The sequence below is a fragment of the Mustela erminea genome, chromosome 6, assembly GCF_009829155.1.
Source record: "Mustela erminea isolate mMusErm1 chromosome 6, mMusErm1.Pri, whole genome shotgun sequence".
Lineage (NCBI taxonomy): Eukaryota > Metazoa > Chordata > Mammalia > Carnivora > Mustelidae > Mustela > Mustela erminea.
In genome coordinates this window covers 20,771,451-20,784,118 of record NC_045619.1, presented here as the reverse complement: position 1 = coordinate 20,784,118, position 12,668 = coordinate 20,771,451, and the positions used below count along the sequence as shown (strand labels likewise).

Sequence of the window (12,668 nt, the reverse complement as noted above, 5' to 3'; positions counted from 1 at the left end):
AATACAGAACAGTGTTTAAATGTTTGGTATGAATCATAAGTAATGAAGAGGAGAGACATACTAGTGATGACTAATGAGAGAAGTTTTCGTAAAGGAGTGGTGACCATATGTCCCCTTTTATCTGTAACATTCCCAAGTTATTTCTTTTGTGCTGACATAGTTAGTCGGAGCACCCCATTTTACTCTCAACAATGTCCCAGTTTCAACCATAAATTATATGATCATCTTCCTCAAAGGGACTGGAGGTTTAAGACTGTAACTTCAATATTAATACTAAAGATGTGAAGTTAAATTTAGTTCTATGAAAACATTTTTGCCTTTCAGCGTGTCATTGTGCAGAGAATTTTGCCTTGTTTGACTTCAGAATTTGTAAACCCTGACATGGTACCTTTTGTTCTGCCTAATGTTCTACTGATTGCCGAAGAATGCACCAAAGAAGAATATGTCAAATTAATTCTACCTGAACTTGGCCCTGTCTTTAAACAGCAGGAGCCAATCCAGGTATGTCTGTAGATACTCTTTTCTATTTATCTGCTGTTATTTAATGATGTTAGTCAATGATGACTATCATTGAAAATGAAAGGAATGGATATGTGGCTTTTTTAAAATTAAGGTAAGTGCTGGAGACTTCTTTTCCATTAGTCAGAAACTATTTTGCATATATTTGAAGTGAACCATTCCTAAAATTGTAATTAAACTTTGCAAGTAAGTGTGTATGGCTCTCCATAATTTACCATCTCAGAAAATAAATTGTAATGAGATTTGGCATGTGGTATACCATTCTTATTGGCCTTACTAAAAGTTACAGGTTTGGGAAGACTATTCCTTTTTGTCCCACACTTTTGTCTATTTGCTTTTTTTGTTTGTTTTGTTATTTAGGGTCTTTAATTTGTAGGTAGTTTATGCCAGTTGTTTCTCTTTTATTTTCCTGGTAATAAATAGTTTCACCAGAAGAGGGGAAGTGATTACAGCACCAGAGAAATAATATGTGTGTGTATTGTAAGCGAAAATGTAATTAGTTTCTGATGTAGACTCTAGTGTAATACTTATTTGTGAGAATCAAGGTAGTCTTAGGTTTAAGACTGGGTTTGAACCTGATCTTCATCTTTACTAGGAGCACGATTTGGACAAGTCATTACTCTCTTAAAGCCTCTGTTTGCTCATTTCTAAAACAAGAAGGGTTGTTGAGATTAAATGAAATTTCTAGGTACATAGTAAATATTATTACATGTTTCAGCCACTACATGGCAGTAGCGTATTAGTAAACCATCAACTACTTGTTATAATGGTTTTATGACAGGCTATTCGTGGTTCTTTCTTTGAAAGGAGAGGAACAAAAGGAAGTCTGTGGTGGTAAGGCAAGAGTTCCTGTGGCTAGGAAAGGGCAGGTAAGGGAACTATAGGCTTTGAAACAGAGTTTCCCAAACATGGTCAAGATGTTAGGAGGCAAAGTGATGGAGCCACATGTTCACTCAGTATTCTGCATGAATAGAAGGGACAGTTTGTTCCTTATAATTGTAGGTATGTGTTGTAGCTAGGTGAGAAAATAATCTGGGACAATTGAAAATGTTCTTTCTAGAAATTTTCATGACAGTCCCTTTCAATTCTTAAAAAAAAATCATATTTAAGTTCTATTAATTAACATATAGTATATCCTTAGTTTCAGATGTAGAGTTCAGTTATTCATCAGTTGCACATAACACCTAGTGCTCCTTCCATCAAATTCTCTCTTCAATGCACATCACCCAGTTACCCCATTCCCCTACCCACCTCCCCTCCAGCAACCCTCAGTTTGTTTCCTAGAGTTAATAGTCTCTTAGAGTTTGTCTCCCTCTCTGAGAAGCCTCCTACACTGTTGGTGGGAATGCAGGCTAGTACAGCCACTCTGGAAAACAGTATGGAGGTCCTCAAAAAGTTAAAAATAGAACTACTCTACGACCCAACAATTGCACTACTAGGTATTTACCTGAAGGATACAAACATGATCCGAAGGGGCACCTGCACTCCAGTGTTTATAGCAGCAATGTCCATAATAGCCAAACTATGGAAAGAGCGCAGATATCCATCAACAGATGAATGGGTGTGTGTGTGTGTGTGTGTGTGTGTGTGTGTGTGTAGGGGCCATCAAAAAGATGAAATTTTACCATTTGCAGTGACATGGATGAAACTGGAGGGTATTGTGCTGAGCAAAATAAGTCATTTAAATGAAGTTATTATATGGTTTCACTCATATGTGGAATTTAAGAAACACAACAAAGGATCATAGGGGAATGGAGTCTCTTTCATTTCTGTACCTTTTCTTCTACTCTTAAACTTAGAAACCAAGTGAATTTACTGCTTTGGGATATTTGACTTTGCTGTTTTCAGGCTTTTTTTTTTTTTTTTTCCAATTAAGTAGATTCCAAATAGTGGTAGTTATGGGTGAGTGATGTATTATTGAAGGTATGTGAGAGTTAGGAAATTAGTCTTCGTTTAAATATTTATACTGAGAGCAGATATTAAATAGTGTGCTTCTGGAAATGTAAGAAACTTGATTTGTATGTTTTTGTCTTCCATGCCTTCAGGCTAGCAACATGGTGAGTGTCAAAATGTAGAACTTACTTTTTTGAAGATATTTTAAATTTTGTCATAAGTGAAATCTTTCAAAGATTCTAGACTTTAATACATTGTTCTTCTTTTCTTACATAGATTTTGTTAATTTTCTTACAAAAAATGGATTTGCTACTAACCAAAACTCCTCCTGATGAGATAAAGAACAGTGTCCTACCGATGGTTTACAGAGCACTAGAGGCTCCTTCCATTCAGATCCAGGTATAATATTTGATTTTTTTCTTTAATAATGATTTTGATTTATTTTTTGTTTTGTTTTTAAAGCAAAAGAAAGAAGTACATTTTGGGGTTGAGTTGTAAAATCTTTTCTGTAAAACCCAGTAGTGATATATATTAATCCATTGAATTGGATTGTGTACTGTTACTAAAATGTATCTGCTCCCAACTAGTTTAAAGAATCAATTGACAAATGCCTGTATTAATGAAATACAATGAAAGATGTTCTATTCTGGAAAATTTGATTTATTGTCGTTTGGGTCAGTATATCTTCTTCCTGAATGAGTAACTAACATAGGAATAAAAATGCCAAAGATACATGTGCCTTTTTCTTATGAAAATATTAAATAGGTACTCCCATACTCATAATTTTCTTTCATGGTTGATAACTCGGTCTTCTAAGTGTTCCTTCTACATTGAAGTTAATTTGTGGAGCAAGTAGATAGAAAACCAGGCAGTAATTTAGTGTGACCATTCCTAACACATTTGTAGTCATGCTTGTTTGTCACAAAGGTGATGTTAAAATATTGTGTACTGTGCCAAACTTTTAGTTCTTTAGCTTTGCTATTAAAAGTTTGGTTCTACAGAACTATCTGGAAAAAATTTTTGGATCACTGTTAAAAGTGTAATTTATTTTTTTGATTTTTTTACTTTGGAAAAAATAAGTACTTATATTAAGATCATTGCACTGCTTAATGGTTTTATATTTAAAGTTTATTTACCAGTATAGAAATTCTAGTAAAGAAAAACAGAATTTTAATTTTTTAAAAAAGATTTTATTTATTTATATGTCAGAGGGAGAGAGAGAGCACAAGCTGGGGGAGTGACAGGCAGAGGGAGAGGCAGGCAGAGGGAGAAGCAGGCGCTCCACAAGGAGCCCAGTGTGCGACTCAACCCCAGGATCCTGGGATCATGACCTGAGCCCAAGGCAGAAGCATAACTAACTGAACCACCCAGGCATCCCTAAAATTTTAGTATTTAGAAGTTACTGACCAAAACCTTCTTTTTCCTTATGTGAACCTAATATTGGGGGTGCCTGGCTGGCTCAGTCAGTAGAGCATGTGACTTTTGATAATAGGGTTGAGTTTGAGCCTCATTGGGTGTAGAGATTACTTAAAAATAAGTGATGTGAACCTAATCCCACATGTATGAGGTTACTTTTTTGGCTCATTTCAGTCTTTGTCTAAGTTCATTTTGTTTATTCAAAGTTGTGAAGTTGATGTTAAATTTTGTCCTTATAAGGTCATACTTCTTAAAGGTGAGGATTTGCTGCCTTTGTCCAAATGACAGGGGACAATTGGGGAGGGTGTACTTACTTCTACTTTTTAGCCCTTTCCAAAGGAGTTGTGAATTATAGCTTCTTAAAACATTCCCACAGGCCCTGTGTACCAACCTGGTTTTATAGTCACTGAGATTAGGAAGGAGAAGAAAAGTTGAGTGATATGAAAGCCCATTTTTCTTCCTAAGGGACTTCATTTAGCCAGTAATTATCAGTCAATGAATATTTATTGAAGTAGTTAACATTTAATTCAGATTGACCTGTGCAACTTTGCTGAATTTTACAAACCAGCATTTCTTGTATCATTCTATATAAATCTTTAGTCACCAGTCCAATTAATTAGTATGAGCATTGCTTGGTAGAGTCTGATAAAGTTAAAAGACTGTTTAAGCTTTGGGAGAGTATTAGAGCAAGAGCAAGAAACAAAAATCTTTTGAAGTTTCATGCAGATAGAACACTGGAAAGTGACTTCCGAAATTCGTTTTTGGAGTGATATTTTAAAGTGAAGTTTGATTAGAAATATTTAAGAAGCTAAAGAGTTTAGAAAAATACCTGGAAAAGTAGAAGATGGTTTACAAGAGTTAGGATGCTTAGAGGCATGAACAGAAATATGTATGTAAACCAACTTAAAACATTTTTAGCTTTAAAATTAAACATAGAAGCTATGCTTATTCTTCCCTCTCCGCTACCAGTTATAAAGTATAACTAAGAGGCAGAAGTTCCTGAGAATGAGTTAATGATTTCCTTGAGTTTTGGGTTGTTTCAGTCTCCTGTTCTTAGGTTCTTCACTGTATTTCCTTGAGTTTTGGGTTGTTTCAATCTCCTGTTTTTAGATTCTTCACTGTATTTCCTCTTCAGGAAAAGCTCTTCCTCCCCTCCTTCACCTATATGATTTAGACATAACTTAAGATTTGCCTCTTTGTAACTTACTGCTAGGTTACACAGTACAATGTGTATGCGTGCTCACTCTCTTGAATTAAAGGCTGACCTTCCCTATGGAGGCACCCTCTGGTAACGGGAGTACAGTATCCCACGAGCTATTCACCCTTGCCTGTTCTCTCCCATCTGTAGAAAATGGCCCCTTGAATGTAGCTTGTACTTCTTATCCTCGAGGTACGTCACCCACTTATTTATTATCGTTCTGAGTGGATATAAACATATAACTCATATATGTCTTTTAGAAATCTGGGAATAAAGCAAATAAAATATGTGGCCATTATTCTGATAACAGATTCTTAGTGGTTAATTCATTTCTATTTTCTAGCTACAAATGAATGTCTTTAAGTATACCAGATTTGTTTAACTTCTTCCCTGATACACATTTATGCCTCCATTTTCTTCAGTAATCCCTTCTGTGCTTTGCTACAAGGATCATTCTGCCCTTTTAAGGTATCTGAGATGTATGTTCTTCAGCCAGTTAGTTTTCAAGCCATTTCTTTTTCTTTTCTTTAACTCATTTAGTTCCCTTTTCCTTAGTCATTGCCCCTTTTCCTCTGTTAGCCTCATTCAGAGTTCCCAGTTAAAATCATTTACATTATGGCCAGCATTAGTTAACAATGTTTTAAATAACTTTTTCCTGTTTCTGTGAGTTATACTTCAGAATTTGGAAGTTTCAGAATTTGGAAGTACTTAAAAATATAAAGAAAATTAAAATCCTCTCTCAGAGATGCCCAGATTTAACATTTCCAGATCTGTCCTTATGTCTTTTTCCCTGAGCTTATAGACAGACACGTGTACCTACACATTTTAAAAGTTGGGATTATGTGATAGTATCTTACTGCATTTTCTCCCTAGTATTACTAAACAATCTTTTAAAATATATTAAGTAAAATGTTCATATTCTGTTGTAAGGGTTTATGTAACAGCTAAGAAATCCCTTATTTAAGACGAATAGTTTGATGTCACTTTGTACTTGATTTTCCCTCATTGTGAAAGAAAGCAAAACTTAGGTGTTCCTATTCTTAAATAATAAATGATGAATTGTGTTGTGAGGGAAAGAAATTTAGGTATGAGACCAAGGAATGTTGTTACCATATGCTAGGTCCTATGACCTTGTATGATTTTGAGGAAGGTCTTTTGAGTCTGTTTTTTCATCTGTGAAATTGAAAACTAGTGATAAATAATCTGCTTTCAAATAATTGTTGAAAGGAGCAAATGATACAATATACATAAAAGTTTTTTTCAAACTGTGTGACAAATTAGTCATGCAAATGTAAAACATTCTTTAATATGTGGGAGAAAAGCGAAGAGAATCTTTCCTAAGATTGAATCCATGTATTTTCTTAATAGGAACTCTGTTTAAACATCATTCCAACCTTTGCAAATCTTATAGACTATCCATCCATGAAAAATGCTTTGATACCAAGAATTAAAAATGCATGTCTGCAAACGTCTTCCCTTGCTGTAAGTAATTACATATTAATTTTTGCTTTTCTTTAACTTCTCATTGTTTTAAATTATTTTCTTATTGTTAAATAACCCTTTTATAGTTTGTTTATATATTTCATCTTGGCTATAGGTGCCCTGCATACAGTGCTATAAAAGTGATCAATAACTGTAGTTTTCCCTCATACATGATTTTATAGTATTATATCCCTGGCCTTATTCCTGTCCTTTAATTTTAGTGCTTCAAGAGAAGATTTGAGTAATTTTTCTTTCTTAAGACTTTTATGCTTTAATTCACAATTTTGTTGGTAGTTTTAAAATAATCATGAGTTTAACTTGTTGTTAAAGTCTAAAAACTTTTGAACAACTTCCTTTCATAAACTGCCTTTACTTTTAGTTATCTATATTTTTGTACCTACCACTTACTTGCCTACTTTCCAAAAAAAAATGAGGGTACAGTAAAATACATTAATAAGAACACAAGGTGTGGGGGTAGTTTTACTCAAGAATCTAGGCCAAAGGCAGCTGATTCCTTTGAATTCAGAATTATAACACTGTTGGTAGTCAAGGATGTAGTAAATAGCAGTAAATAACAGTTCTCATTATCTCGTATTGGGAGAAATGTTTATTCCCAACCTTTTCTCTAACAGTAGATCATAAGAATTGATCCCACAGATAGTTCTTTATGGAAGTAACATTGAATATTCTCTTCAAATAGCAGCTTTAGAAAAGATGGAGAGATGTCCTTCGTTCATCTGATCAGTTCTTTATATTAATGTTTGCTAATGGTCATGTTATTAAATTTGTAAGTATAGTTCTTTGGAGACCTCTTCCATCTTTATTAGGTAAAATGTAAATTTAAATAAATACAAGCATTTGTAGCTTAAGCTGATTTAAATGACATGATTTTACCTTATAGTGATCCAATCCATTTTAGGTCATGGGTTTTATTTATATATTTATTTATATATTTGGTATAAAAGCACTGAGATGGAAAGCAACATCAAAATGGAAAAAAAAACATTCTTTACCAAGATGAACAGTATGAAATGAAGTAAAAAAACCCGAGTTTTTATTGACTCTACTACTAACTGTCCTGCGCCATTGGGCAAGTTAACTTACCCCTCTGAGTCTTTTTCTTCATAAATATTAAAAAGATTTGAAATTCACTTCTTTTCTCTGAAATTTTCTAAATTTTATGATTGAATTTTTAAAATAGATGGTAGTAATATTCAGCTAAAAATTTCATTTTCAACATGTCCTTTAAAAATCTGCAGGCTCCTGGTTGGCTTGGTTGTAGAGCATGTGACTCTTGATCTTGGGACTTGTAAGTTTAAGCCCCACATTGGGTGTAGAGATTACTCAAAGTAAAATAAAAAATAAAATCTTTAGAAAAAAAAAAAATCATATAAGGCACACTGTATTTTATGGCAGCGTGGATTTATTTTAGCGTACATTTTGTAAAAGTACATGTTCTGGTTTAGTTCTAAGTATGCAGGGTGAGATGGGAGGCATTGATACTTAAATGGTCTGTATTAATGCCTGGGAATGTTTCTATCTCTTTTTAAGAAGCCAACTGAGCCATTAAAGACATGATTACAAAGAGTTATAATGAATGTATTTAGAACAGTAACTCTGGAATGGATTTGCATTTTATACACGTACAGTGCTCGTGTCTTCAGAGGAGCAAATCTGAATTCTGAATTTCATTCATATATGTAGACCTCTAAGGTTAAAGAATTCTAACTGGGAAATTAGTGAAAAATGAGTTTTGAGTTAGAATTGTATTTAATACTGTTTCCTGAAAATAAAGAGAAATAAATTCTACACAGAGGTAGGTAAGATGCTCCAAGAGTTCTATTTCTTCATGACTTACATGACTAATATTTTATATTAAAAATAAAAATAAAATTAAACTAGTATTTCTAGCTTCTCTTGACACACATATACACACATATAAAAAATGTAGCAATTCCTTTTATAACACTGATTCTAAAAGCAAATTAATTAGGTATCTTTTTTTTAATTTGTACTATACTTTATGTTTGAATTTCAGAAAAAAAATTATACCTTCTTTTCAGAAAAATTTTTCTATCTTTCTTATAGAAATATGGTGCTTTTTTTTTAACCAACTAAATTATTTTCTGCTTTTTCTTAGTGTGTTTTTTAAAAATTTAAAAATTTTTTTCCAGTTCTATTGATAGGATCCTGACCAAAATATTCTTTTTTTAAAAATTGAAATATAATTAACATATCATGTTATATTAGTATCAGGTGTATAATATAATAATTGAACAATTTTACACCTTCCTCAGGGCTTATCATAAGTATACTCTTAATCCCCTTTATTTCACCCAGCCCTCTACGCACCTTCCGTTTGGCAACTATCAATTTTTTGCATGTAACAGTGTGCTGTTTTTTTTTTGCTTTGCCTTTTTTCTGCAGTCAAATGCTCTACCACTGAGCTATACCCCCTTTGCTTTGCCTTTTTTCTGAAGGTATTCTATCTTAACATACTCAAGCTAAAAAAATAGGGTGTGACATGCTTATCAAAGTTGTCAAACAAATATCTATATTTGAATTTTGATAAAAGTACTAAGTATCAAGTTCTAGTTATTGGTGTTAAAGATATATTAGAAATAGAAAACTTTATGTAGGGTAAAATATAAATAGTTTTTACATGATGTTGAAATATTTGAGTTAAGAATGAATTAACCTTGAGTTAGAGGAAAGTACTGGAAGCTAGGAGAATGTAGTCCTTTTCATAATTCAGATGTCCCCAAAGAATTATTGTTAGTAAACACATATATAATAAAGCTTCTCAAATCCTAATCACTTTATTTAGAAGGATACAAAAATTGAAGTCATTTCTTGCTTTTAGCTAACTAGTGTCCTGGTAAAGCAATCATAAATTCTTACTGAAACAAGTCCAGGGGGGTTAGTAAATATGTGGATTTCCTATATTATTAAAGGAGGAGAGCTTTTAAACCTACTTTTATTCTTGAGATTTTAACATATCTATATGAAGATTAAATTTAGAGTTAAACGTTTTGTTCTAGATTGCAAAGACTTTAAGTGACTAATGCAATTTACCTCTTTTAATAGGTTCGTGTAAATTCATTAGTGTGCTTAGGAAAGATTTTGGAATACTTGGATAAGTGGTTTGTACTTGATGATATCCTGCCCTTCTTACAACAAATTCCATCCAAGGAACCCGCAGTCCTCATGGGAATTTTAGGTAGCTGAAAACTTAATGTTATTTGATGCCACTTTATTGTTTTATAGTCATGCAAATGAATCTTCCAAATTACAAAAGCTTTGTATCCTTTTTCAGGTATATTGCATTCAGTAATTGAGGAATGGTGGGATAAATATCATGATATCACTTTCCTTTTTGTTAATTTTAGCAAAAACTGTGGTCTTCCTTGACATTTACAAAAGAATTAGACATTTGGAAATCCTAGCTTCACAAATACCATGATCATATGTAGTTTTCTCTGTGAAATGATACCAAATAAGAAAGGCAAACAAAGCTGCTTAAAATGCTGATACCAGTCTTAATAGTAATACTTGATGGTTACTGGGTACCCAGTTTGTATTAGGCGCTATGCTGAATATTTTTTCTGCATTATCTCATTTTGTCCTCTCCAAATTCCAGTCAGATAGGTACTGTTATTTCTGTTTTATGGTAAGGAAATTGAGGCCCAGAGTTTAAATAAGTTATCCAAGATAATATAACTGATAAATGGTAGAGCTGGTTTTTGATTTATATATGTTCAAATCTTAGCCAGTATGTTTCACTATTAAGTGATGGGTTTATGAAGCATATTAGCCTTACAGCACATTCTATTCCATTAGCATAATGACAAATTACTCTGTCAAGAAACTCTGAAATTGTTCACTATAGTTATAGCTCTGACAATAGAAATTATTTACTATAAGTTATAGTCTGGAAATTCTGAGGTGCTACTATACTCATGGAAACAGACATAACTGTAGAATCACAAAAACATGAACGAGTTTACATTTTACTAAATTTAAAGTTTGTTAATTTTGAAGAAAAATCAAATTATTCAGCTGTGTATTTTTTTTTATTTTTTTATTTTTTTTTATTTTTTATTTATTTTTTTATTTATTTCCAGCATAACAGTATTCATTATTTTTACACCACACCCCGTGCTCCATGCAATCCGTGCCCTCTATAATACCCACCACCTGGTACCCCAACCTCCCACCCCCCGTCCCTTCAAAACCCTCAGATTGTTTTTCAGAGTCCATAGTCTCTCATGGTTCACCTCCCCTTCCAATTTCCCCCAACTCCCTTCTCCACTCTAAGTCCCCATGTCCTCCATGCTATTTGTTATGCTCCACAAATAAGTGAAACCATATGATAATTGACTCTCTCTGCTTGACTTATTTCACTCAAACAACTACTGTTGTGCCTGGTCTACAGAAAGTCCTCAGTAAATATTTGTAGGAATGGTTAGCAAATAATTTATTGTGGACCTGTGTAGGCATGGGATATGGTATGAAACTTCTCCGCTCAAAGAAATTTGTTTTCTTGAGGACTTTGGCGCAGTGGAAAGATCTCTAGCTCCAGTCCTGGTTGTGTCAGTTCCTGCAGTGACTTTGAAAAGTTACTTCATCTACCAAATGAGGATAAAATGCATCATTATGGGAGTCTTATGGGAAATCAGTGATAAAATGGGAAGGCAGAAGTCATGAGCACAGCAAATAAGTACCTAGTGAATAAACATTTAGTAGGTGTTCGATAAAGTCACTCTTTGAGTATATAAGTGAAGTGTACATTAACAGCAAAATTATAGGATATGGTGTGTTCTGAGGGTATGGATTATATACAAAACACAACAAAAGCATTTAGAGAATGAGAAACAAATGTGCTCAGTTTACCAAATGAAGGCTTTGTAGAATAAGTGTAATAAGCAGGGTCTTAAAGTTTTTGAGTAAATAGGTGAGACTGTAGGGAAGGATTGTGTGGAGTTGAATTAAATTATTAAAATTTCAAGCATGTTAAGTCTGATTAGTTGAAGAAGTGAATAAAGGTATAAGACCTATCCTTACTCACTTGTGAAATAGATGTCTCAAGCTTGAGTGAGAAGTCTGAACTATATATTCAGGTAATTTCAGGATAGAGGGTCATTCTGTAACCTTACTCCTGTGGTATGATAGGCTTTTAATGTTATTCTGACATTAAATGTGCTCTTAAGCCAAAAGAATTCAGGATAAATATGTTATGCTGTTTAAATCTAAACTGGTGATAAAGCTGAAATCATTCTGATCCATATGTAAGAACATCCTTCTAGGCACTGACAAGGAGAAATGTATAATTATATTAATTATCAAGATATTTCATGTAGATACAGTATTTTCCTAATGTCTCTTAACTTGTGGTATTGAACTGTGAAATTTGTCTCATTCTTTTCTATCAGGTATTTACAAATGTACTTTCACTCATAAGAAGCTGGGAATCACCAAAGAGCAGTTGGCTGGAAAAGTATTGCCTCATCTGATTCCCCTGAGTATTGAAAATAATCTTAATCTTAATCAGGTAAGAATAGTTTTGTGCTTTATTCAGTTTATCCAGCTTACTGTTTTCTTGGCATTAAATATATAAATATATTACATTTAAATGTGGCTAAAACAAGAAAAAATATGCCAAAGAATTCAATAAAGAAAGTTTGTGGATTCAAAGTAAGCAGTATGTAGGCCTCTCATTGGGAGATAGTAAATAACTAGAATTTAGAAAGATATGTTGGATTTTGGACTACTTCAGATTTGGGGCTGGGAAGCTGATCAAAGAAAAAAATCAATGTAATGTGTCTGGGGTGTATATCTGTTATTTATTGCTATATAACAAATCACCATACACTAGATGGTTATTTCATCATTTCTGTGGGTCAGTCAAGCCAAGGCGTGAATTATCTGCTCAGAGTTTTCACAGTGCTACAGTCAAAGCCTGGGGTCTTATCTGAAGGCTCAGTTGGGGGAAAGAAGACTCTGCTTCTAACCTGCTTACATAGTTTTTGGCAGGATTCAGTTCCTTTTAAGCTGTTGGACTGAGGGCCTCAGTTCCTAGCTATTAGCTAGATGACCTGTCAGTTCTTTGCTTCATGGGCCTTCCAGCATGGCAGCTTGTTTCATCAAAGTGGGAAAGAGA

The 12,668-nt window shown here is 33.5% G+C and overlaps 1 protein-coding gene across 4 annotated transcripts in view; it reads left to right on the top strand.

Moving 5' to 3' along the window:
- The window catches only part of SCYL2 (SCY1 like pseudokinase 2), a 59,550-nt gene that overhangs the window by 35,185 nt on the left and 11,697 nt on the right, over nt 1–12,668 (top strand). For 3 of the 4 annotated variants that reach the window (XM_032346643.1, XM_032346641.1, XM_032346642.1), the window contains exons 9-14: nt 325–501; nt 2,565–2,576; nt 2,689–2,811; nt 6,395–6,508; nt 9,596–9,728; nt 11,941–12,059. In XM_032346643.1, the coding sequence (XP_032202534.1) occupies nt 325–501; nt 2,565–2,576; nt 2,689–2,811; nt 6,395–6,508; nt 9,596–9,728; nt 11,941–12,059 (678 nt within the window). The remainder of the gene's footprint in view (nt 1–324; nt 502–2,564; nt 2,577–2,688; nt 2,812–6,394; nt 6,509–9,595; nt 9,729–11,940; nt 12,060–12,668) is intronic. The other variant, XM_032346644.1, reaches the window with a different exon arrangement.